The sequence below is a fragment of the Hippopotamus amphibius genome, chromosome 15, assembly GCF_030028045.1.
Source record: "Hippopotamus amphibius kiboko isolate mHipAmp2 chromosome 15, mHipAmp2.hap2, whole genome shotgun sequence".
NCBI classification, from domain to species: Eukaryota; Metazoa; Chordata; class Mammalia; order Artiodactyla; family Hippopotamidae; genus Hippopotamus; species Hippopotamus amphibius.
In genome coordinates, this window is record NC_080200.1 from 43,119,397 (window position 1) to 43,145,277 (window position 25,881).

Genomic DNA, 25,881 nt, shown 5'->3' on the forward strand with positions numbered 1-25,881 from the left:
GGGGACCCCCTTGCCCTCTGTTATTATTAATACTACTATTTTTATCAGCATCATTATAACAGTGATAATAAGAACTTCCAATTCCCAATTGTCTTCTCTATGTTATGCACTATGTTAAGACTGTTGTCTTATATAATATTCACAGCAGCCTTAAAAGGTGAGTATTTGAATTTCTAGATGACAAAGCTGAGGCTTAGTCCTACATAATGGATGGAGCTAATAATGGCATATTGGGGGGCCTTAAGCTATTTCTTACAGGTTTTATAGCTCTTTTACTTCATAGTTCAACTTGGGGTAGCGGGCACACATCCAAATACTTTTGGAATTTTAAAAAGGCTTGTAAAGTTGTACAGTAAAGTCTGTGGGCATTAGAAACATTGCAAATCAAAAACAAAAAAGGGGAATGAAGAGAAAAAAGAAAAATCAAAGAGTTTCCTATCTACTCTGACATTACTTGGAAAGAAAACCCGAAGTAGGGTACACCTGCTGCTTAAGAATGTTGGTATTAGCGTTAGCAGGGTCCTGGTTTATGAAACAGCTCTTGAAATGGAACCTGTCTGAGGCGGCCAGCATGGAATTATGTTCAGAGGTACCTGGAGGATCATTTGGTTAGACTGACACATTTTTACAAAGTGGAGATTTGAAAACCCTAGCAGCTGGGATCAGAATGTAACATGTGGAGAAGTGACTCAGGATGACTAAAATGGACGGAGCATAAAGTGGCTTCATATACAAGGAGAGCAAAAACCTTGTAGTAAACCAGGAAAATAAATACCCCCAGCCTGCCCTTTCCAGGCTCCAAAGTGAAGTGAGTCACGGAAGGTGCCTGAAGAGACCACTTCCTCACTGCTGGGCTCTGAGAGCTTTAGTTGGTAGTCTCCATTTGGTTGGAAGTAAGTGTTCATTTCTTGGTCCCTGAAGCACTGCTTCCACCAAAGATTAATATGATCATATCAGAACAAACTTGGAAGTTCCGTCCTAGAGCTGGGCATTTTGAGTGTTTGTTGATGGCTTAAACTCACGCTTTTTTGGTTGACCCCAAATCTGCAGTTGAACATTCCCTGAGCTGCACAGTCTTCTGTGCTCACAGGTGTCTCCTTTTCAAAGATGCTGATTTCAACAGAGCTATCATATATCAGGGAGTGAGTAGGCTGGAATGGAACAAAATAAAGGAGGAATTTATTTTCCAATACAGAGGAAATTGAAAATAGAACTTGAGAAGACAAGAAACTCGAGCTGAAAAACGCATAAACTCACAGGGAGAAAAATTTTCCTATTCCTGATTGTTTTCCTGGTAGAACAGTCACTTAATAAATATGCAGTAAGTGATCATTGTATCCTAAGAACTATCCTGGAATTCAGTTATGGATAAGAAACAGTTTTTGCCTTTGGGTAACTTTTCAGAAATCAAAAGTTTAGTCAAGTCAATAAGTGAACTCAGTAGACAAACTGCTTGTCTGCTGTGCTATGCTAGGTTTTTTTGCTTCTTTGTTTTTGTTTTTTTGATGGGTGGAGAGGGGCATGGCATTAATCTAATTCTTACTCTGCCACTGATTTACAACCTTTCGAGCAGGTTCCTGGGTGTCAGCTTCCTCTCTGGTAAGAGATGGAATAATAACTCCAGCCTTGTAAATCTCACAGCCCTATAAATCTCACAGGGCTGATATTCACAGGATATCACACAGAATAATGGCTGTGAAGCCCTTTGAAATCCAGGAAACATTATGTAGTCCCCATCTTTAAGAAACCTGCTTTAGGGTCAGAGATATAAAACAGACAAATGCAAAACAGCCAGCACAGACTCCTGGGCAGTCCATGTTCAAGAACTATTGATGGATAACTTAAAATGTCATTGGAAAGGAAAGCTAAAAATGGAGCACTTTGGTAAAAATACGGATTTTTTTTCAAAATATTGAGAAAATTAGTGTTACATAGCAACTGTGTGTGGTTTGCAGCTGCTGAGACTGATGACATAGTCTTTACCATGAATCCTGAGAAATGACTGTCCTGTTAGGTTTCCCCCAAAGGCAATCTAGCTGCCTGTGCTTTGCATGCCCTACAGAGCATGAAGGGACCACTAGAGAGGAGGACCTGCCATGGTGTCCATGCTACAGGACTCATCTAACTCTTTGGAAAGGGTATCTACCCGCCTTTGGTGAACTACTCACCTTTAAATTTCATAAAAAGTCCTAGATCTGCATACATGTATGGTGATTGTCTAGCTTTTAATCTGAGTCCATCTGATACAGGCAAGAAAATGGAGCTTAGGATGCTTTGAGTGAGGCTATGTGGCTATATGGATATAAAGGGAAAGGCTCATATCATTAAATTAATAGGTTCCAAAAAATATGTTAAAAGTTTACATTAATTTAATAGCATTGAAATCCTAGGGAAGATAATATTACTATCTCTTTTAAAAAATTAGGTGATTTGTTTAAATCATTGCACTCTTTGTGGATCCACTATCCAAGAGTCACAGCCCAGGGAAACTTGTTTTACTATGTCATGGTTTGCATTTTCAGTTTGTGAAGGGTAAATAGTCCTTCACCTCAGCTCAGCTCATCTCCCGGAGATACATACTTCCATGGGAAACTAAAATTGCACAGAAACCAAACACAAAGGTAGAAAAAATTTTAGCTGCACAGTTCAGTTTCTGCTGGACCTATCCTGATTTGCCATAAACTTTGGCATGAGAACCAACACATCTTTCCCCTTAGACTAACAGCCATCTCTCTTTTCCAGTGTTCTGTTTCCTGTGGTGGTGGAGTGCGGATTCGCAGTGTCACGTGTGCCAAGAACCATGATGAGCCCTGCGATGTGACAAGGAAACCCAACAGCAGAGCTCTATGTGGCCTCCAGCAGTGTCCGTCTAGCCGGAGAATTCTGAAGCCCAACAAAGGCACAATTTCCAATGGGAAAAAACTACCAACACCTGACCTCTTCAAGCCCATCCCTACAACTACACCTAGTCCCAGGATGCTGACTACACCCACAGTGCCTGGGCCTATAAGCACGAGTGCTCTGACAATCAACAGCCCTAGTCCCACCACAGCCTCCAAAGAAGGAGACCTGGATGGGAAACAGTGGCAGAACAATTCAATTCAAACTGAACTGGACTCCCATTATGTCGTTTCCACTGGGAGTACTTCCCAGCCCATCCTCACTTCCTCGTCTTTGAGTATCCAGCCAAATGAAGAGAATGTTTCCAATCCAGACACTGGTCCTAACGCAGAGGGAGACCTTGTAGTCACAACAGTGAGTAGTTCTGACTTGCCAACTTCCAGCAACCCTATGACTTGGCAGGTGACTCCATTTTACAGTCCTTTGACCAAAGAGCCAGAAATGGGGATTCACAGCGGCTCAGGGGAAGACAGTGAACAACCTGAGAATGAAAATGAGAACACCTCTGTGACATGGACCAAGATCAGAGTACCTGGAAATGACGCTCCAGGGGAAAGAAGTACAGAAATGCCACTTGGACCTCCACCAACACCTTATCTTAGGGAGCCATCCTTGTGGCCACCCTTCAGCACAATGTCGGAGGGACTGGTACCCAGCCAGAGGCCCACCACTCTCAAAAATGGTGCACCCAGAGCTGAGGGGATGGTCACTGAAAAGCCAGCTAACACTCCACTCCCTCTGGGCAGAGACCACCAGCCAGCATACTCAGAAAACCATCACCCTCCAGAACTTCCAAGCAACATGAATTTAACACAGGGTTCCGGACCAGTCCTGACCAAGGAAGATGCAACAAATCTGATTGCAGAGGGTTTTTTGCTGAATGCCTCAGATTACAAGCAGCTCTCAACAGGCCACAGCCCTGCGTACTGGATTGTGGGAAACTGGAGCGAGGTAGGAGTTCTGTTTCTTACCCAGGCCTGATTCTATATGGAATTAGCTAGGGGTGTTGCATTCCTATGCAAATTTCAAAATGGACTTATATAAAACATAGTCTAATGTAGAAAAAAGTGAAGCAATCAGGTCCATGTCCTCACCTCCCTCTTTACCTCCCTAAGTCCAAAAAAGAAAAAAAAAAAAAAAATCCAGGGAACGAGAACAAATGTAGTGAGATATAGTATAAAGAACCTAGAATTTGGTCTGTCTCTCTGAGCCTGCTTTTGAACTACAGAACAGTGGAGCTAGTATAGATCACCTCTCCTCTCCACTGTCCCTTCCAGCTACAAACTGTAATGATCCTGTGATGAGGGACCCCTGCCAAGACCTGAGTTCACATTTTATTCAGAAAGCCAATGTTGAGACTCTGGTTTAAACCTATCAAGTAATCACAATTGGAATGGAAATCTAAGACAGAATTCTTTATTTTTTTATTTTTTTTTTTTGTGGTACACGGGCTTAGTTGCTCCGCGGCATGTGGGATCTTCCTGGAGCAGGGATCGAACCTGTGACCTCTGCATTGGCAGGCGGATTCTTAACCACTGCGCCACCTAGGAAGCCCGACAGAATTCTTTAAAAGAATTCTGTAGCTCACTGTATCAAGCATTTCTTTTCTTTTTGGACTCAGTGTTTGCCTGTATCACAGAAATTCATTTTGGCTCATTGAAAGGATTGGAAGATAGAGGAAGAAGAAAATAAACATGATGACAAAATGTTGGTGCCTGTTTTTAGGCTTCAGGAATTTGGCTAGATATTTGTTTCTCCATTTCTAGAACTAATTACATCTTTTGAAGCATCAAAATCATTTCTCACCCATTTGAATTTTGACTGCGCAGTATTTGAACTCATTGAAAATAATTTGACAACTCAAAAGAGGACTTTGTGGCAAAATAATCACATGCTCATATCATTCAGCATTTTTGATGACAATGCATGGCTTATCTCTCTAGCTAAAAAGAAGTGTTAGCAGCTAATATAAAAATAACAATATATTAATTTATGAAGCATGTTAATTTCCAAACTACTTTCATATGCAGTCTATTTTCTCTTTTTGACAGTCCTGGGGAGTAGGTAAGGTCTTATTTATACCAATTTACATAGAGAGAAACTAAGATTTTTAACAGTTAAGTAACTTGTCTATGGACATGTCCGTTGGATGGTGACCCTTCTAAATCTTTCTGCTCTCATCTGCTGTCTCTCTAGTGAATTTCAGCACCAGTTGACAATTTAGCTGTATAAAATTCTTTTGTATGAATTAATCAGCATCTTGGTCCTGAAATTGACTATACTGGCAAAAAATAGGTATATTCAAACTTCTAAAATTTTGTGTTTGCATTTGAACTGTGTTTTCACATTGATTTACTTTGATTTCTAAAGTGAAATCACATTCATTTCTTTTTCTGTAAATGGAAGGGCATCTTATTATCTCCATTTGCAAGTAAAGAATCCAGGTTCAGGAGGACAAAAGATTTTCATGCTTAGAGTAACCCAATTAGTTGAAAAAAGGAGAGGAATGGGTCTCATGATCCCGGACATTGTAGTCAGATTTCTTTCCATTAGGAAAGTCCTAATGGGCTCTTAATGATGAGGAGGATGTTGTCAGTGAACATCTATAAAGTGTGTGCCATGCTTTATAGCATGATTTTATGCTAATCCACATGCATTCTCTCCCTTAATCCTCACCACAGCCCAAGGAGATCACCCCCAATTTAGACATGAGGAAACTGGAGCTCAAAGGTGAAATAGCTAGCCAGAATCACACACTCATGAGTGGCACAGCAGGGATTTGAACCCAAGCAGGCAAATTTCATAGTCTATGATCCATTGCTTTGCAAATCAGAAAACGTCACCACTCACTCTGCCTTCTGCTATTTTGTTTCCTCTTTGGTCATATGACATAAAAACAGTGACATTTATGTGGGGAACCTGGGTAGACAGATGAGAATATCACATAGTTCACAAGAAAGTACTTTAAGATAAAATTGAGGGCTCCCTGGTTACTTTTGAGTTTATGGGCAAATGGTCCCTATAATGACACTGCAGTGGGTTCAGCCTAGATATTTTGAAATAAAAATGTTCTGTTTAGGTTTTATGAATGATAGCTTTTAAGTAGTACCCTCTAAAGGTATCTTTCTTTCCAAAAACATGGGGTGTCCCTTAAGGAAAGATAAACAGACTTATTGTCCTCCACCCAACAAAGCAGTCTGGACAGTGTGTCAAGACTCAAAGACGAGAACAAGTTATGGAAGTGGACTACTAGTTAATTTGTAGGATTTTGTTAATTAGTCAATGGAGATGAAGTCTGAACGTACCTACCATTAAAGACACTGTGGGCCTTGAGAAGAATACAAGCTAGGTCAAACAGAGCATGAAAGTGTAGATGATAAAAGGCATCTATAAGGGATCAATATCAGAATAAAGTATGAGTGACATGTGTACAGTGTATGTATGTAATTAGAAATCTCACACACACACACACACACACACACACACACACACACACAAGAGGCTAGGCTGTTGTTAACAAATGGAGCCAAACAAGTTATGGTTCTCCAAAACAGAAGTTACTCTCGCACTCACGTAATGACAGGAGGTAACTCCAGGTCTGCTGTGGTGATGGTAGAGGATGATGCTCTGACCCAGGCATTTCTTTGGGAACCCAGTCTGACAATGGCTCTGCCATCCTCCCATCTTCAAATTTGCCCTCGGGTCACCATCCTAGTCACAGTCAGAAAGGGAAAAGAGCACAGAGGCACTCCCATGGGAGATTTTGTGGGCAGAGCCTAGAAGGGGCACTTACCACTTCTGCTCACATTCCATTGTCTAGAACTCAGTCATATGACCAAACCAAAAAGACAAATGGGAAATGTAATCTAATTGTGTGCCCAGGAAGAAAAGGAAAAAGGCTTACAGTGAGTATCTAGCAGTCTCTGCCACTGCATGACATGGCCCACTGTGTGCTTTAGGTAGCTTATTCTGGAAGCAGTGAGGATGAGGGATTGGACCTGTTGTGAGGACACTGCAGTAGTCTAGATGAGACATGAGAACTAGGACAAGAATGCTCAGGATGCAGAGGGGAAGATAAATTCAGGAGACATTTAAAACTTAAAATCAGCAGGGCTTTGTGAAGAACTGCATGTGGGGCATGAAGAGGAGAGAGACGAGTTTGTCCTGATGATTCCATTGGAATCTCGGGTATCCTTTGGGTGGTGTGCCTATAGACTGAGATATCGTACAATGTATAGAAAGAGTTTCAATAGAGACAAAGAAAGGAGAGATGATGAGTTCAGTTATAGATCAAGTGTAGTTGATAGGACCTCTGAGATACCCAAAGGATAACCAGCAAGTATGTGTGTATGGATCTGAGTTTCTTGAGAGAGGTGAAAACTGCAGATAAGATTTGGTGGCCATGACCAATAGGTAGAAGTTAGAACCTTGGAAGTGAGTGAAGTCACCCAAGTACAGCCTGTGGGCTGCAAACAGGAGTGGTCCTGGAGTGGGACTCTGGAAAACACCAACATTTTAAGGAGCTGGTTGACAAAGAGATCCCATGTGAAAGATTAGTAAGGAACAGTCTACTATGTAAGACTTAAATCAAGAGATGTGATGCCATGGACATCTAGAAGCATGAGGACTGACAGTGGACCTAATGGAGCTTACAATTAGCAGGTCACTGGTGACTTTGGGGAGAACATTTATAGTACTGAGATGGAAGAAAACACCAAAGTGCAGCCCAAAGGAGAGATCCTTTCAGAGGCCCTCACAGTCCTCAGATGGAATAGTCCCCATATTAGGACTGTTAATAAGGATGGACAGCCCTTCTCAGTCCACAAATTAATACAAAAGTTTCATTAAAAAGTACCTTTAGGATGACCCAGAAATTAGTTTCCTTTCCCATCCTCTTATGTAAATGTGTTTTAATGCTTTTGTCCTAAGGATACTTAATACATGTTAATTAATTGATAAATGTTAATTGATCTAATGAGAAGTTACTGTATCCAGATGAACTAAACCTAAGAAAAAGTATCTGTCAACCCTGATGGCTGTTTGAGGCCAGAGGTTAATTGATGCATTTTGATTTTAGTAGATCAAGATATGAAGAATTAATTCTGTCCTTTGACTGAAATAAACTCTCTTACTGAATACATCATAGCTCACCCAAAATTTTGTGACCATGGCGGAGCCACTAAGAGCTATTAACTCTAGGCAGTTTGGCTGGAAAAGGGGAATTGGCCCAGATGGCAGAGGTTTTTTAAAGCTACAAGGGTATCATGAGAACAGAGTTCAACATTTGGCAGGAGTCCCCTTCATGGCAGGGCTTGGTGCCTGCTCCCTTTATGCATCTTTTGAGACAATGTTTAATACACAGAATTATCTGAGAGGATCAGGATTCAGAATGAAAACTTTGGGTTTCGCGTTTCCCACTATCCCCTGATTTTTTATTCTACCCTTTTCTGAAGTTGTTTCTTTAGGATTGTCCCGCCCTAGGATGGCCACTCGATCACCACACCTTAGGAACCCCATGACCACCACTGGTATCAATCATCCCTTGTCCTACTAGAAAAACCCTATTAGTTCTTCAAGTCTGTGTCATCTCATCATTTCTGTCACCTCCTCTTTACTTCCTGTTAGTTTAGGCCCAGTGATTTCCAGTCTTAATGGTGGGAGGAATCTGGAAAAGGGCAGGGATGCTTTTGTTACAATGATGTGGGAGGGAGCTGCTACCAGCATTCAATGTCTGAGAGCTAAAGATAATGAGGGTCCTGTGACATTCAGGGAAGTCCAAAATGCCAGCAGTGCCCCAATAGCTGAGCAAGGAGGGCCCTCAGTTACTACTTTTGTTAGGACTCTTGCCTTTGCCCTTGCTGGTCTGGGCAGTGCCAATCTCTCCCCTCCCCAATGCTTTCCAAACATCATCACAAGAGATGGAAGACTGACATGTTACTGCCTTTTCCGAAAGGAATTCTCTAATCATTCCAAACTCCTGATCACAAGTCATTAATGTCTCTCCATTACATATCAGATCAGATAAAATCCACTCTAATATCCAACAGCCATCACATCCTCAAATAATTCAGCTTTCAACAGGACTGCCTCCTATGCCATCATCCATCATAAGCTTCAACAAATCTAAACTGCTCAGTTTTCACTAAACCTTCTGCTCGTCTCAGCCCAATGCCTTTGTTTATGCTGTTTCCTCTGCCTGGAGTTTCCTTCTCCTTTGTCCTTTCAAATCCTACCTGTTCTTCAGTATTAAGCTTTGAGCTTCTTCTTCCATAAAGCCTTTTCTCTGCTCTTTAAGTTTGGAAGTAATTTCTAAAGTTCCTTAGCATTTGATCTGAAGTCTCTCTCACCGTGTCCTTCCACCTTCTGTCCTGTGTTGAAGGGCTGTTCATGTCCCGCATTGTACATAGCATGTTCCTCTAACTATTGTGATTTCGAAAATTAAAGAATTGATATAAAAATGGAGTTAACACTGTAAATAGACGTAAAGCTTGAAAGCAGACATTCTGGGTTTGAGTATTGGCTCCATCACTTACTGACTGTATGTCCTCACTGCACCCATTTCCTCCTCTTTAAAATGATGATGGTGACGATGCCTGATTCATGCAATTGCTATCAGATAAAAGGAGTAACTATGTGTAGAAGAGTGTCAGGCACATAGGAAGTACTCAGTAAGTATTGGCTTCTGTATCCATTTATAAGACAGAAAGCATAGGTGCTTCACAGTGTGCATGGGTGTATATCTCCTTTTGACAGAAGATAACCTTTCATCAAATTGCCTCATCATTCAGTTGGATCCCTTGGGCCAGTCAGTTAAATGTACGATGTGCAGTTGTGTAAATGAAAGTGACAGTATAATTTTCCACAGCGTTTCACAGCAGTTTTCACATGATTCTGATATAGCCCTGCCTATCAGTTCCAGTTCTGAACACCCCAGAACCTGCTCCTTGACCTGATAAATCGGTTGTCACAGAGTCACTAGCTGTAACGAGGGAGAAGGTTTCCAGAACAAACTGAAGTTGTCCCTTCTTCCTCCTCTGGGTCCTCCTCTCTTCTCTGACCCCCATTCCCAGTTTGAAACTAACATAAGAGACAGTCAGTGGAATCCCTTTTTACTTACTGCATTCCGTGGACGTCCTCCTGTCAACTTTATCTTTGGACTCTTGTTTGCTGCCTAAATAGAAATGGTCAAAAAGGAATTAAACAACTGTCTACTCACATCTGAATCTAACAGGACTAGACTCAGAGCCCCAGAGACGTGTTTATTTACAAAATAAATATGGTAACAAAGAGCTATAGACATCACTTGAGATGTACCAAGGTCATCAATAGCCTAGGAATTTGGTCTCACTAGCTCCTGTCCTGGGTTTGGGGCAAACATCATGTCATAATGTGAAATTAACATGTGCTATCTCTGTGACCTTGAGCATGACTGCGAAGCTCTCTGGGCCGCAGAAATCTGGAAAGTGAGACTCATAGCAGTAACCTTGCAGGTGTGCTATGTTTAATAGGTAACATTTGTAGAGTACTCACTTTGTGTGTGAACCACCTCTATTGTTCTCACAAGCAACTTAATACATGAGGCCCTAGTGTTATCACCAGTTTTACATGCTAGGGAAGTTAGGAAACTGCAAAATATCATGCAGCTAGTCAACTGGAGAATTACAATTGTATCCTAAGTCTCAGAGGTTAGAGAAAATATAGGAAAGGTACCTGTTGTGTAGTTGTATCAGTTGTTCATTGCCACAATAATGCTATATAACAACCAAAGACAACACCTCAGTAAACATTAATTTTTGTCCATGAGTCTGTGGGTCAGCTGGGAGTGTCTGCTGACATGGGCTGAGCTTAGCTGATCTCAGTTTGGCTTGTCACACATCTGCTGAAGGTCAGCTGAAGGCTGGTTGGTCTGGGATGGGCTCGGCTGGTCACCCAGATGGGTTTCACATGATCACTCATCCTCCAGCAGGCTAGCCCAGTTTTATTCTCATGGCAGAGATAAGGGTCCAAGAGAGACAACTGAAACAAGCGAGGCCTCTTGGGAACTGGTACATCATCCACTGCAATTTCTTAGCAAAAGAAAGTGGCAAGAACCATCCTGACTCAACAGCTGGGGAAATACATTCCACCGTTTGATGAGAGGAGCTGCAAAGTCCATTGCCAAGAGCATGGGTGTGAACAATGGGGCCACTTGTGCAATCAATCTATGCATTTCAGCTGTTATTATCTGGAATGTGTATATCATAAATGTATATATATCATATACATACATAATATAATAGAGAGGGGAAAAAAAGCTAGGAACTTATGAGGGATTCAAACCAAATCCTAAAGAATTTTAAGAAGAATTTACCTCCGTAAAGGAGCCAATGGAAAAAAATGTTGACGGAGGCTATTTTCTACTCTTCCCTTTCTATGAACATCATCGGTAAAATGCGGCAGTGTGTCCGCAGCTCACCTCACTTTCCCCTGGCCTTCATGCCAGGACACTTTTCAAAGGGAAGCAAATTTCCATTTGCACTGGGTTTTCCTCCCACGTAGAAATCAGGGGTTCTCCACCCTGGCTGCTTATCAGAATCACCTGGGAGTTGTTTCCTAAATACTCCTGCCTGAGCCCTACCCGCAGCCAGGCAGGTTGTTTGGGGCTGAAGCCCCAGCGCTGGTATATTTCAAAAGCTCTGCAGGCGGTTTTAGTGAGTAGCGGAGATCAGGACCCCTGACTCCCGGCCGGGGGCAGGTGCGGGGGTGCCGCCGTGGCGGGGGGGCGGGTGGTGTCTGAGACTGCGGCCCTGACCTTCTGTCTTCTCTCTCCTCCTCTCCTGGCAGTGCTCCACCACGTGTGGGCTGGGGGCCTACTGGCGGAGTGTGCAGTGCAGCACCCACGTGGATTCCGACTGCGCCGCCCTGCAGAAGCCTGACCCAGCTAAGAGGTGCCACCTCCGGCCCTGCGCCGGCTGGAAAGTGGGAAACTGGAGCAAGGTGACTGATCAGGCTCAACAGTGTTGGGGGAGGGGGGGTCTGGGGGGCGTGGAGGGACTTATACGAGCGTCATTTGCTAAAGTAGGCTTCCTTCCTCCCTTCCCACCTCCCTTCTGCCCTTTTCTTTGATAAACTGGTGGATGAGTAAATCACAGGCGTTGCCATAGGCTAACTTTGAGTTACACAATAGCCTTAGAACAAGCAGAGTTTTCATTAGCCCACGTGTTTTTCTCTGCCTGTCCTCCCTTACCAGAGAAACTGAGGGGAAAAAGTTACATTTGTGTCATTAATTGCTTGTCCAGCTTGCAACACTCTTTCTAAATTGCTTAAACTTAGCATTATGGTTAATAATGATACATTAGCATAGGTATAATTAAATCCCGGTTCAGCAGTTGCTCACAAAGCAAGTATAACATTGAATCTGCCAGCCTCAAAATGAAACAAAGCTGAAACATAAAGACAAATTGGGTCTTTAAAAGCAGATTTCCTGTATTGATTTTTTTGAAGTGCGATTTTCCTGTCCTTGCGAATTTAGCTATGGTTACTCATTCTTCTGTGCTGCCTGCCTAGTCCCTTGTGAAAGGCTTTATCAGGTCTAAGGATTAGTCAGCCTTGGTTCTTCCCGGCTCCAGTCAGGCCCAAGCTGCCTGTCACCCTCGATGGAGCTGAGCCAGCCCCTGGGGAATACAGATGCAGCCAGGTCATAGACACACTGGTCAGAGGTGGGGGTAAGAGCCGCTTGGCAGGAGGGGTGCAGAAGTGTGAGCTGTGCATACACCTTCCGTTTGTCAAGCACACCTACCCCTAAGACACCCTGTACGCACCTGTCTTCTCTCTGGGGAGCCGGTTTCCCTTGATGGCCTTGATACAGAAGGGAAAAGAGCTACCCAGAAGTTTGGGGAGGCTGGCATGCCCTTTAGATGTTAGCACCCTCATCTCGTGGAGAGCTCACGTCTCCAGACAAGCAGGACCATGAGGTGTCTCACTGGACACCTCTGGTTCTCCTGGCAGACTTACCTGACAGACAGGAGCGTGGAATGTCATTTATCTGCGTTAGGCGCCTTTTCCCAAAGAAAGTCTCTGATCTTTGGCAAGACAGAGAAAGTAGTGCTACTCCCTGAGAAAATTACTGTGCATTTCTTTAATGCCTGCCAACCTCCCTTTTTCTGTTTTCATGTGATTTTTCTTTCAGTAATGAGTGCTGGTTCTTTTTTCTTTCTCTTCCAACTCATAACAAACTCAAGATCCAAGAAGGACTAAAGGCCTGGGTACAAATTCTCATCTATATCCAGAAAAATCTCAAGAAACACTTCTATCCCTGACCTTGCCAAATGTTGACCAAGTCCTAACGTTCCACTTTCCCATCACTGGGACTAATCCTTTCCTTGGAAATTACATGCCTCATAGAAAGGACAGAGGTGTGAAATAGCTCACACTTTTAAAAAGGTCATTCCAGTGTAAAAGGCTAGGAATTGCAGCTGATATAAAACCCTGAATGGAAGATCTGGAAGCTCTTCTCTGGGATCAGAAGCCCTAAAAAAGGCTCTGCTCTACCAGCTCATCCCTTCCCTGACTGTCGCTGGGTGTCTTCTCTCTCATAGCTGGGAGGCTTGTGGATGTATCTATTAACCCCTGTAACATTCCTGGTGTTTTGTAGAAGCTGTCTCTGACAAGTCAGCACGTTCTGCCAGAATGTGGTAACCACCACATTGAAACTCAAATCCTCAAAGTTATTCCATTTCTATCAGTAAGGAGAGTATCTCTTCTCTCAGGATAACAGATACACCTTGTCAAAGACACTATTTAACTACTGATAGTCAATTTCCCTGACTTCTGGGGTTTTTTTCTCTATCATTAGAGACAGTGAATACATGACTTCCATTCTTTCTAGGAATGGTGATTTACATTTTATCTTAAATTTTGGTGATTGAATGGTACAGCTTTTTGACCACCACATTATTAACTAGTTCATACAGATGTCTGAAGTCAAAATCATGCACTAGGAAAGATTTGAAGGCCTCCTTACTTTCACTATTCTATCAGGACTCTTAAACTTATTCAGTGGCAAATCTCCAAACCCTAGATTAGGAAAATAGCCCCCCTGGTTTTGCCTTTACATATCCAGAGGGTTTAGATTCTGCCAGCTTGGTGGTTTGCCTTTTCACAAATACTTTCCCCGAGAGAAGAATTCTAGTTTGATCATGAGTCTTTCTGCATTATCCCACTGACCACTCCCCCAGATCCAGAGAGACTTTAATCTTGTAGGACTAAGGGTGTGCTGCAGCCTCACCTGCACCCAGGGATCACAACTGAGGCCCCAGGTTACTCACCAGCAAGTCCCCGCCCCTGTGAGTGCTGTCTGAATCACAGCTGCTTTCCTGGCTTCTGTCTCCAGCACCACTCGTCTCCTTGATGGGGCCCTGATACAGCTCCTATGGACATTTTATCATTGATGCAAGAGCACAATGAGCCTGTACATTCAGAACTTTACAAAATCTAGAAGTTATTTGGACTAGCTTGCTTCTTCTTCATGCATTGATCTGTCTGAAACAAATTCTAGGTCATAGTCCTCAGGTTTGTCCCAGAGGCATACTTGAGAAAATGGAGTTCTACAGAGCTGAATCCTAGAGGCAGCACTGGGCCTGGGATGGGACATGTCTGGGTTGGCAGCCCCACTCTGTCACCAGCATAGGACGCTGGTGCATTCTTCCAGCCTCTTAGGAGCTTTAGTTTTCTCACCTCTGAGAAATGAAGTGGCCCCTATGGCCTCTACTAACCTCATAAAGCTGTACAGATCAGAAGAGAGAGTGTGTATGAACCAAGTTTGTAAATGGTAAAAGACCATGCAAATGAAGCCTTGGGCAAACTTTGAGTTCTGGGTAAAGGTTAGGAGTAGTTCTCAGGTGTTTACTAACTTCTGGCTTCCTGGACTTGGGGCAGAGGGCGGGCTGTGGGAAAGTGGCAGTGCGGTAAGTCCTGTCCATCCATCAGGTCTCCACTCCCCAGGACTAAGCAGACCAGGTGCTCCATGAACTTTGGAGGACTTGACCTACCTTGCATCCTGGCACTTGCCAAATACCACCACATGCTGGACGCTGCACAGGCATTTTAGGTAAACCATTTTATTTTTATCCAGTAAAGGACCCTCTTTATAATTCCCACTGTGGAAATGAAGGCTTGGAGGGTTTAAATCACTAGCACGTGATCAGCTAGTACTAATACTCTCAGTTCTGAGAAGCCATCAACTGGGAACGGGTTTAATTTAATGACAGCTTTTCAGAAAGAAAGGGAACACTACATAATAAATACATACATCAGTTGTAAGACACATGCCAATTTCAGAACATTAAAATTTGCGTAAGAAAAAAAGTGATTCTTGTGCTTGGAAGAAATGCAGTAAGTGACAACGGTGAGCTTGAAAAACCTTCAGCTGGGCTTGACCCCAAAGCTGTACATCATCACAGCCCCACATACTTCCTGATTGAACGTGTGCCTGTACCTCCCACAGTTTTGTAAACTGGTGACTTGACAACCTCTTTATTATCTTTCTTAGAATAATAATAACTTTTCGTAGTTAAGCCTAACAGATCTTGATTATTTCTGAAATGAATCAAAGATTTTTACGTTTTCTTGGAATGATCTGTCTTCCCACCTAGGCAATGTTGCAATTTTATTTTAACAGTAGCTGACCTTATTATCTGTAGCTTTTTTGGAAAATAAAAGTGGCAGCCTTGGAGTTTCATAATATTCAGTGCTACATTTTTTTTAGATCTGAACTTTTACAAATGAATAAAATAGGGAAAGAGCCCCATCTTGCTAAATACAGATAGTCCCCGACTTTTATACATAACGTGTTCCCAGAAATATACATTGAAGCCCAATGTGCAAAAGTCAAAACAGAGAACTGCATGTTATAGAGGAGCTTCTGTGCAAAAATTGACCAGCTGGAAGGTGGATAATACATTCAAAATCACTGCATTTATTTTCTCTTTATATAATTTGTTATACATCTAAACCGTCACCCTCTCTTTGTAACCCCAAGTGTTTTAGATTAAGGAATCCTCAAGTAGAGAAAAGAACAGCAATTAAATGGGAGCCTTTAGTACCACAGAAAGCATGAACCCAAGACCACTCTGGTTGAGGGCTGATGTCCAGACCCTGAGGCCCTCCATTATGGCCCCTTGGCCGTCTCTCATTGTCCACCCCTACACCTCGCTCTAGCATCCTGATGGACATGTTCCTGAACAAGACTTGTTGCTTCGTGGTACTGCGCGTGTATATGCCATTCTCTCCACTTTGAATGTCCCCCACACTATTTTACCAGCCGAGTGAACATCTGTTCATGTTACATGATTCAGCTCAAGCTTTGGCTCCTCTATTCAAGCTTTTTCTGGCTTCCTCAGGTGAAATCGACCACCTCTTCCTTTGTTCCTTCACTAGATCATGAACAACTTATGACATATAATCTTTATGACTTCTACTCATTACATGACTTTTTCCTTCTGCAAGATTGGAATACAGAAACTGGAACATAGTTAAGTGCCCAATAACAGGGAGGGAGTGAAGTGGGGATGGGGTCAGGGGACAGACGGACAGATCATGCTGTTCAACATAGAATTTTTGGAATGAATTACTCGATCCTAAGGGTCTTATGATCTGCTTAGCATAAGGAAAGGAGCAGAAAAGAATTATTTCTGTATCCTGGTTTAGTACTTGAAGAGCAAGAAAGTATTCCGAAATCAAAGCAGACTGCAAGTCCAGTGATCCTAAACACTTATAGCACTCTAGAATATTGGGAAAGTTTAGTCATCCAGTTTATGCTGCTCTTAATACTGGAGAAACGGAGGCTTAGAGAGGTAAAGTCACATAGCCACTTGGTGTCAGGGTCATACTTGAGTGCAATCGACTGACCTCCCAATCCCACATTGGTTACTTTCACTATAGTCATCTGAATACTCGTCAGGAGTCCAACATGGAAAGTGTGTCAGGATGACTCCATAAATCAGAAACAGCACAAGGAAGAGATGGTTGTGATTTCACTTTTCTCTCTGCCAGGGGCTCCTGTAAGCCAAGAGGATTTTTCGTTCTAACTCAATCTGGTTTGCTGACGACATCAGTTAAACAAACTGGTGTGGGAACTGGAAAATGGTCGGGCCTGTTTGGTCACAACTGGTCACTAGCCAGTCTTTCTATCCTCAGTCTGACTCCTGTCCTCAGTCTGGCCCACAGACTCTAGGTTAGGAAAACGTGAATACAGATAACCCTCCTGAAGGGCAATAAGAAAGCAAATGTGGTCATTGGCCTTCAGCACACAATGGCAAAACAGTTTTCAGAGTGGAGTAATTTAATATCCTGCCACTTCACTCCTGCCAACTGAATCAGAGGCTCTTCTGAAAATGAAATAGAAAAGTCACAGATTTAGTGAGTGTCTTCTCTGAGTCTTTACTTCAACATCTTAGTGAACTGCATTTCCCACTGCATGTGAATGAGCTCTTTGACAAAAGGGTAACGCTAATTTGAAAAATCTAGGAAGAACACATTGTAGAACAAATGACAAATAAGAAAGTAAAACCCCATTGTACACTTGTGTCTTGTAAAATTCCTCTTCCTAATAAAGAGCCCTCTTGCTTTAGCCCTGGGTTATTTCCTGAAAACCTGTCAGGCAAATGGCTGCTTTGTGTGGAAATTGTTAGCACGCTTCCTCATTTGTTCTGTGGCTGATTTTAAATTGGCAGTTATTTTTTTTTTCTTTGTGTACTTACAGCATGGCAGGCAAATGAAGTTTCGAATTTGCTTTTGGGGGACTGTCTGGCAAGTGTTGCTTATTTCCGGGAAGCTAAAAACACTTATTTACGGAAGCATTAGGCACTGATCTGCCCCCTTGTCACATGGGCCCATATGTTACAGCCCAAGGTTTGATGTCAGGTGACTTGTGCAATCTGCGAGGTAGTGGAAGAAGGGGATCAGTGTTTGGGGATATACCTCTACTGAAAGGTTTTGAGGAATTTTCTTTCACCATCCACAACCCTACAATTATGACTATCCTACCATAGCCAGAAAGACAGCATGATGTTTTGCCATGTAAAGAGGGCGCCAGATAAAAACATACTGTACAGCAATGGGCAGACTTTGGTGATGGTGCATCTTCTCAGCCAAGACTGCAATGACATCACTGATGGGAGGATTGAGAGGGTGAAGAAGGATGCTCTTTATCCCTAGGGTGACCACAAATCTCTTCAGCCCACTGGGAGCCCCCAGTTGCCCTTTTGTCAGAATTCACATATTCATTCAACAAGCCCGTTGGGAGCTTCATGGCACTGACAATCTAATAGAAAGGATGGACAGAATAAATAAAAGTTGATTCACATTTCAAGTTCTTATGATGGAAACATAGAAGGATCGGAGATAAATAATAAGAGGGATAGGTATCCTTTGTAGAAGGTATTCAAGGAAGGCTTCACAGAGGAGGTGACATTTAAGCTAAGTCTAAAGGAAGAGCAGTAGCAAGTAATGTGAAGAGTGGAGGAAGGAATATTCAGGATGTATTGTTAATCCATGGAGAATCTGGGGGAGAGGGGCTGAGGAGCACAGGAGTCAGCCTCCATGCCACCTACCTTGGGTCCCCACCTGAGGGTAGGCCGTAACGAGACAGGCCAGGACTGGCCACGAGAGACCAGGATGCACAGGCAAGACAAACGGAAGGAAAACTGATAGCACTAGCATCCTACACAGGCTGCAGACCAAGTCTCGGAAGCTCAAGTTATGATTAAATAAAATGGGGGATGAAGAAGTTTCCAAAATCCAAGAGGTCACAGAGTAAACTGAAGAAGTCCTCCAGAATAGGTCACGTAAACTCTGGTTTTAGGTGACCCGGACTCATGTTTATCATGATCTTAAGGAAATTAGCAGCCTGCAGGTGAACAGTGCCCTTTACTGAGAGCGGGATGCAGGGGCTGCTGCACAAGGTGTGGGCACGGGGTGGGGGGCTCCATGAGGGCTTGCAGTGCACAGGTGCTGAGAAAACCCTTGCTGATGGAGGCAGGCGATGGTGGCTGTAGGAGGAAGGATGGTGGGTGATGGTGCTGTAGGGGGACGCCTGGCAGTGGGGGCAAGGACAGGGTTCTTGCCCTTGATCCACTCCCTGAACCAAACCACTGAGCAGTTAGTTTATTTTCCTTATAGAAGCCCTTGCCATGAAAAAAGATGACCTATCCTGTGTTCAGAGTTAGGGAGGAAACAGGTTTTCAGCAGGATTCTGAGGGAGAGTTGGGTGTGGCTTGGCAGAGAACTCCCCCGTGGGCAGTTCCGTTTGCCGCCAGTGAACACAGGCATCTTAGGGAATGACCGCCCAATGAGAAGATACTGTGCCAACATCACCTCAAGCCCACCCCTGTGTCTGTAATCTTCGCAAGAGGCCCATAGGTAACGGTAATTATCCCAGTTTACAAACGTGACAACTGAGGCTCAGAACGTTTCTGCAACTCACCCAAGGGCTCACGAGTGACAGAACTGGATTTTTCACCTGGTTCTTAAACTTCCATACCTGCGTTTTCTGACACTGGAGCCCCGTCTTGGGGAGCAGCTTTTGTGACTCCCTCTCTCTGCAGCATGTGAGGGAAGACAGTTCACTAACTCCTCTTCATGAATGGAAGCCTTTAACTTTGTGATGCTTTGTGAAACCCCTGGGAATCGGGGAATGGACAGCCTGATGCCAAGGACTCAGGTGTCCCCTTTTCTCTCACTCTCCACAGTGCTCCAGAAACTGCAGCGGGGGCTTCCAGATCCGGGAGATTCAGTGTGTGGACAGCGGGGACCACCGGAACCTGAGGCCGTTTCACTGCCAGTTCCTGGCTGGCCCTCCTCCTCCACTGAGCATGAGCTGTAACCTGGAGCCCTGCAAGGAATGGCAGGTGGAGCCTTGGAGCCAGGTATGGCACCTAGAACACCATCCGCACAACCCGGCAAGCATGAACCTCTGTGTCACCTTGTGAATCTGCAAGTCAGGGAAGGCCACACGTGCACCAAGCCAGTGCTGGGCCTCCATTCAGCACCTTACACTGGGTGGGTTACTGAACCCACTTGGGTCACGTGTCCACACACAGTAAAGCCAATCTACTAACTCCAGGTTGTGGTGAAGGAAAGCGCAGCATTTATTGCAAGGCACCAAGCAAGGAGTCCAGGTAGCTAGTGGTTAAAAGACCTGAACTCCTCAAAGGCTTTCAGGGAATGGTTTTCCAGACAGAGTGAGGGAGGGTGTGTGGTCAGCTTTTAGACGTTCTTCTGACTGGTTAGTGGTGAGGCCATGGGGAGTCAGCACCATCAACCTTCCGGTTCAAACCTATCTGGGGTCTATGTGTTTGTGAGCAGCGTATAGTTAGCTTTTCCATCTGGTGGGGGGTTTCAGTATCTGCAAAACAGCTCAAAAGATATGGCTCAGAATATTACCTATAGCCGTTGAGGAGGAACTAAAGGTCCTTGACTTTGTTTAATGGCTAAACCATGATTATTTTGTCCTGCTTGACTGTTTTCCTTTCTGCATTTTCTCACTCCACTGATTAAATTTACTCTTTTGAAATTGAGGAAGGCCTAGGAGGCTAAAGTTTTTCTATAAACAAGAGGCAGGTGGAGGACACGGGGATGGGGGGTGAGACTGTTCTTGGAGGCCCCACAGGGTCCTGCTCTGTTACATGTGGGGAGACTGGACAGGTCCAATAACTTGAAGGCTGTGTTGTGTGGCTCAAAATGTGACTGTTCATTGTTATACTACAACCTAGTCTCAGTGGATATACTGGGGAGTTGGGGTCCCTCTGGGGAGATGTACGTGGACCACTTTGATAAGAGACATTTAGGACAGAGCCTCACATGCCCCTCCCCAGCTTCTGCAGTCAGGCTGGGGATAAGTCAGATCGTTTCCACACCACACAGTATAATTTCAGAGTTCTGCCTCCCAGTTAAATGCCCAGATCCTTGTTTACACAAATAAAAAGAAGGGGGGGTTGTGTGTGTGTGTCTGTGTGTGTGTGTGTGTTCATCACATTTTGTGAGGGCTAATGCTCTGCTGTGTCTTTGTCCTAGTTCAGTACATGAAAACAAGTTATTGTTCTTTGGTGAAGTATAATGCTTTCACTTGCCTATTGGCCTCAACAGTTTAAAAAAAAAAACAAACCTCCCAACTATACCCATGCATGGCAGAAAGAAGAGGGAAAGCATGTTTTGAGTGTGTCCATACAATGGACATTTTCTCTACAATACTTGTTTTAATTATTGCAACAACCTGGATGGTAGCCCTTATTAATTCCATTTTATAGGTGAAGAAAGGCTATAATTGAGACTCAGAGGTTAAGAACCTTACATGAGGTCACACAAGTAGAAAATAAACGGTGGAATATTAATTCAAGCTTAAGGCTGACTCTGATGCCTGTACTCTTTCTAATGTAGAATTTAGCCCAGTAGACATGGAACAAAGAGTGAACTGGGGAGAGTGAGTCAATAACTATTTGGGGGAAAAGTTACCACGTGCTGGGGAAGCAAAGATAGAGAACCACAAGTGTAGGATACAGAGTTAGTGTCCAACCCTGGAAGACTGAGCCCCCTCGAGCTTCAGACTGTCCACTGGGTGCATCAGCCATGCCGATTCCTGAGGCCCTGGATCAACACCTGGTGTTTTCTGGGGCAACAACCACACCGTTCCCTCTTTCTCCTTCCCTGTCCAGCTCTGGAGAATGTAAAGTGCCTGCTATTCCCATGCTCTGGATGTAGGTATCCAAGTTCTCCATGTTTGCTGAGCCTGGTGACAGCTTCCAGAATCCTGGAATTTGCAGAGGAGCTTAGATTGCATTGTGAGAGAAATTGCATTTGCAAGTTATCCAAGATGAGCAATCACATATGCTCTCTGGTTGTAGAAAAGATGTATTCTCTCTGCTTCCTCAGTAGCTTCTGGGAGCTCCAATCGTGAGCCTGCTCCCTGAAGGCCTCCCACCACCCTCCTTTCTAAATAGCCCTGTTCTGAGCAAACCACAAAGCTGGAAGACTTCCCTCTGAGGAGCAGTAAAGATAGAAAGTGCTGAAGTCGGTTGAACATTTCCCTGGAAATGTCGAGGGATAATTTAGGGACTGGGCACCTGTAGGTGCTTTCCGTGCTCTACTATCTGATGGATGCCTTGGTGGGAATGTTCTGGTCTCCTTTAGTGAATGTCGGCCCACCCAGACTACTTGCAATGGAAAATGCATTTCAACTGTGGGAATGTCCCCACCAGTTCTCAAACTTTAGCAAACCTTAGCATTGCTTCAGCATCACCTGGAGTGTTTGTCAACACACACAGATGTCTGGACCCCACCCCACAGCATCCAATTCAGAGTTCTGGGGTAGGGCCTGAAGTTCAGTATTTCTAACAAGTACCCATTGCGTTGCATTGCAGCTCTAGGGACCACACTTTGAGAACCACTGGTTTATACCTTCTTTACCCCCCTTTCCTGGGGATTACCCAGCCAGGGGGCCCTGGATCTATATGCACACATGTAGGATGCAACAGGATCCCAAATGTGGGATTCCTCTCCTTCTCTCCTCGTTTAGGGTTAAAAACAGTGACTAAGTGGGAAAAGATCCTTGTTGACTCTCAGAGTTGGAATACTGTGAAAACGAAGGATTAGTTCCTAGCAGAAAAGGTTAATTGTATATAATTCCCCTGTTTTCTATGGTTACCACTACACACATAGTGCCTGATGGGATAGACATGTTGTTAGCAATCAATTGTTTTGTTATTGTTACCACATCATAATTGAGACTTTCCAAAGTACTAAGATTTTTCGAAGTACTTTTCAAAGTACTCAAAAAGTATTCTTCAAAGATTCTTGGTGAATTATTTAATTTCCTTCTAGAAATCTCAGGAAAATAAGACAATCTAGCTTAGAAAATTATTCTAGTGAGCAAAAACCTGACACGTTTTAGAATTATATCCCTTCGGAAATCCAACTTGTCACCGCAAATTTATTTTGTGAGCGTTACAGCCAGTGCATCAGGCCCTTAGAAAACCTATCATCACTATGTCCAAATATAGACAAATTTAATTCTAAAGCTTTGTGTAGTGGGGAAGGAAAGCTGAATCCCATTTTGATAGATGAACAAAGTTGCATTGCAGAACTGTACTCTCTGTTAGGGCTGTCAGAATAAAAACACCTACATTTTTCATTTTGGTTTCTAGACCAGAATTCCTTCTGTTTGACATGTCGAACTATCTAGCATCTTCTGATTTTTTCCCCTCCTCTTATCCCCAGAATTTCTTTTATCAGTCCCCTTCCTTTAAGTCTTGTTTCACCATTGTTTTTGTTTCTGTTATTGTTTTTTAAGCTAAATTTAAGAAAAATATTTTTTCTCACAGTTCTAGAGGCTAAAAGTCTGAGATCAAGGCATTGGCAGAATTGGTTTCTTTTGAGGCCTCTCTCCTTGTTTTATAGATAGCTGTCTTCTCCCTGTGTCTTCTATAGTTTTCCCTCTATATATGTCTGTGTCCTAATCTCTTCCTATAAGGACACCAGTCATATTAGGTTAGGGCCCACCCTAATGACCTAATTTTACCTTCATTACCTGTTTAAAGACTCTATCTCCAGGGCTTCCCTGGTGGCGCAGTGGTTAAGAATCCACCTGCCAATGCAGGGAACATGGGTTTGATCCCTGGGTCAGGAGGATTCCACGTGTTGTGGAACAACTGAGGCCGTGCACCACAACTACTGAGCCTGTGCTCTAGAGCCCATGAGCCACAACTACTGAAGCCGGCGAGCATAGAGCCCGTGCTTGCAACAAGAGAAGCCACCACAATGAGAAGCCCATGCACCACAACAAAGAGTAGCCCCCATTCTCTGCAACTAGAGAAAGCCCACATGCAGCAATGAAGACCCAATGCAGTAAATAAATAATAAATAAAATTTAAAAACAAATTTTGGGGGGAGAATATTTAAAAAAAAAAAAAGACTGTCTCCGAACACATCACATTCTGAGGTACTGGGGTTTAGGGCTTCAATATATAAATTTGGGGAGAACATAATTTAGCCCATTAGAAGCACAGCAAAGATACTAGCAGGGTATGTATCTTGGCAGTGTGAAAGGTTTAATTTTTTGTTGTGGTGGTGGTGGTGGTGTTTTATTTGTTCTTAATAATCCACCCTAAATTCAGATCTTGATAACTCCTTTTTTAATGTAACTATAGTTGACATACAATATTATGTAAGTTTCAGGTGTACTTATAGGATGCTTTGACATTTCCATACGTTATGAAATGATCATCACAATTCTAGTAACCATCTGTCCCCATGTTGTTATTTTGGCATTGTTGATTATATTCCTTATGTTGTGTATTACATCTCCATGATGCATTTATTATATGTGAGGAGGTTTGTACCTCTTAATCCCCTTCACCTATTTCTCCCCCTACACTGCAACCCTACCTTCTGGCAAACACCAATTTGTTCTCCATATCTATGTGTCTGTTTTCATTTTATTTGTTTGTTTTGTTTTTACATTCCACATGTAAGTGAGGTCATGTGGTATGTGTCTTTCTTTGTCTGAATTATTTTACTTCTAGGCCCATCCATATGGTCCTAGGTGGGAAGATTTCATTTTTTATGGCTGAGTAGTGTTCCATTTTGTGTGTGTGTGTGTGTGTGTGTGTGTGTGTGTTACATTGTGTTGTGTGTTACATTGCTTCCATATCTTACTGTTATAAGTAATGTTGCAGTGAACATTGAGGTGCATATATCTCTTTGAATTGATGTTTTTTTTCTTCAATAAATACCCAAGACTGCAATTGCTGGATGATATTGCAGTTCTATTTTTAATTTTTTGAGGAACCTCCATACTGTTTTCTGTAATGACTGCCCCATTTTATCTTCCCACCAATAGGGCACAAGGGTTCCCTTTACTCCACATCCTGGCCAACATGTTTATTTGTTGTCTCTTTGATGCCAGCCATCCTGACAGCTGGGAGGTGATATTATCTCATTATGGTTTTGATTTGCATTTCTCTGATGATTATTGATGCTGAGCATCTTTTCACATTCCTTTTGGCCATCTGTATGTCTTCTTTGGAAAAATTTCTCTTCGGGTCCTCTGTCCATTGTTTAATCAGGGTGTATGTTTTTGATGTGGGGTTGTATGAGTTCTTTGTATATTTGGGATATTTTGGATATTAACCCCGTATCATATATATTGTTTGCAAATAGCTTCTCCCATTAAGAAGGCAGCCCTTTCATTTTGTTGATATTTTCCTTCACTGTGCAAGAGCTTTTTATTTTTTTTAAGCTCTTTATTGGAGTATAATTGCTTTACACTGTTGTGCCAGTTTCTGCTGTACAACAAAGTGAATCAGCTATATTTATACATATATTCCCATATCCCCTCCCTCCTGCAACTCCTTGCCACCGTCCCTATATCCCACCTCTCTAAATCATCACCAGTCATTGAGTTGATCTCCCTGTGTTATACAGCAGCTTCCCACTAGCCATCTATTTTACATTTGGTAGTGTATATATGTCAGTGCTACTCTATCACTTCATCCCAGCTTCTGCTTCACCCCTCACCCTGTGCAAGAGCTTTTTGGTTTGATGTAGTCCCATTTATTTATTTTTGCTTTTGTTTCTCCTGCCTGAAGAGACAGATCAAAAAGCAAAAAACTGTTCCTAAAACCAATATCAAAGAGTGCGTGTACTGCCTATGTTTTCTTCAAGAAGTTTTATGGTTTCAGGTCTTACATTTAGGTCTTTAATCCATTTTGAGTTTATTTTTGTATATGGTGTGAGAACGCAATCCAGTTTGATTCTTCTGTATGTAGCTGTTCTGTTTTTCCAACACCTTTTATTGAAGAAGCTATCTAGTCCTCATTGTATATTCTTGCCTCCTTTGTCATAGGTTAATTGACCATATAAGTATGGGTTTATTTCTGGAGTCTCTATTCTGTATCATTGAACTATGTGTCTGTTTTTGTGCCAGTACCATACTGTTTTGATTACCAT

General features: G+C 43.0%; 1 protein-coding gene across 1 annotated transcript in view; it reads left to right on the top strand.

Moving 5' to 3' along the window:
* The window catches only part of ADAMTS12 (ADAM metallopeptidase with thrombospondin type 1 motif 12), a 341,068-nt gene that overhangs the window by 286,810 nt on the left and 28,377 nt on the right, over window positions 1-25,881 (top strand). Inside the window, exons 19-21 of the mRNA XM_057710080.1 lie at window positions 2,743-3,852; window positions 11,725-11,877; window positions 19,629-19,805. Of these exons, the coding sequence (XP_057566063.1) occupies window positions 2,743-3,852; window positions 11,725-11,877; window positions 19,629-19,805 (1,440 nt within the window). The remainder of the gene's footprint in view (window positions 1-2,742; window positions 3,853-11,724; window positions 11,878-19,628; window positions 19,806-25,881) is intronic.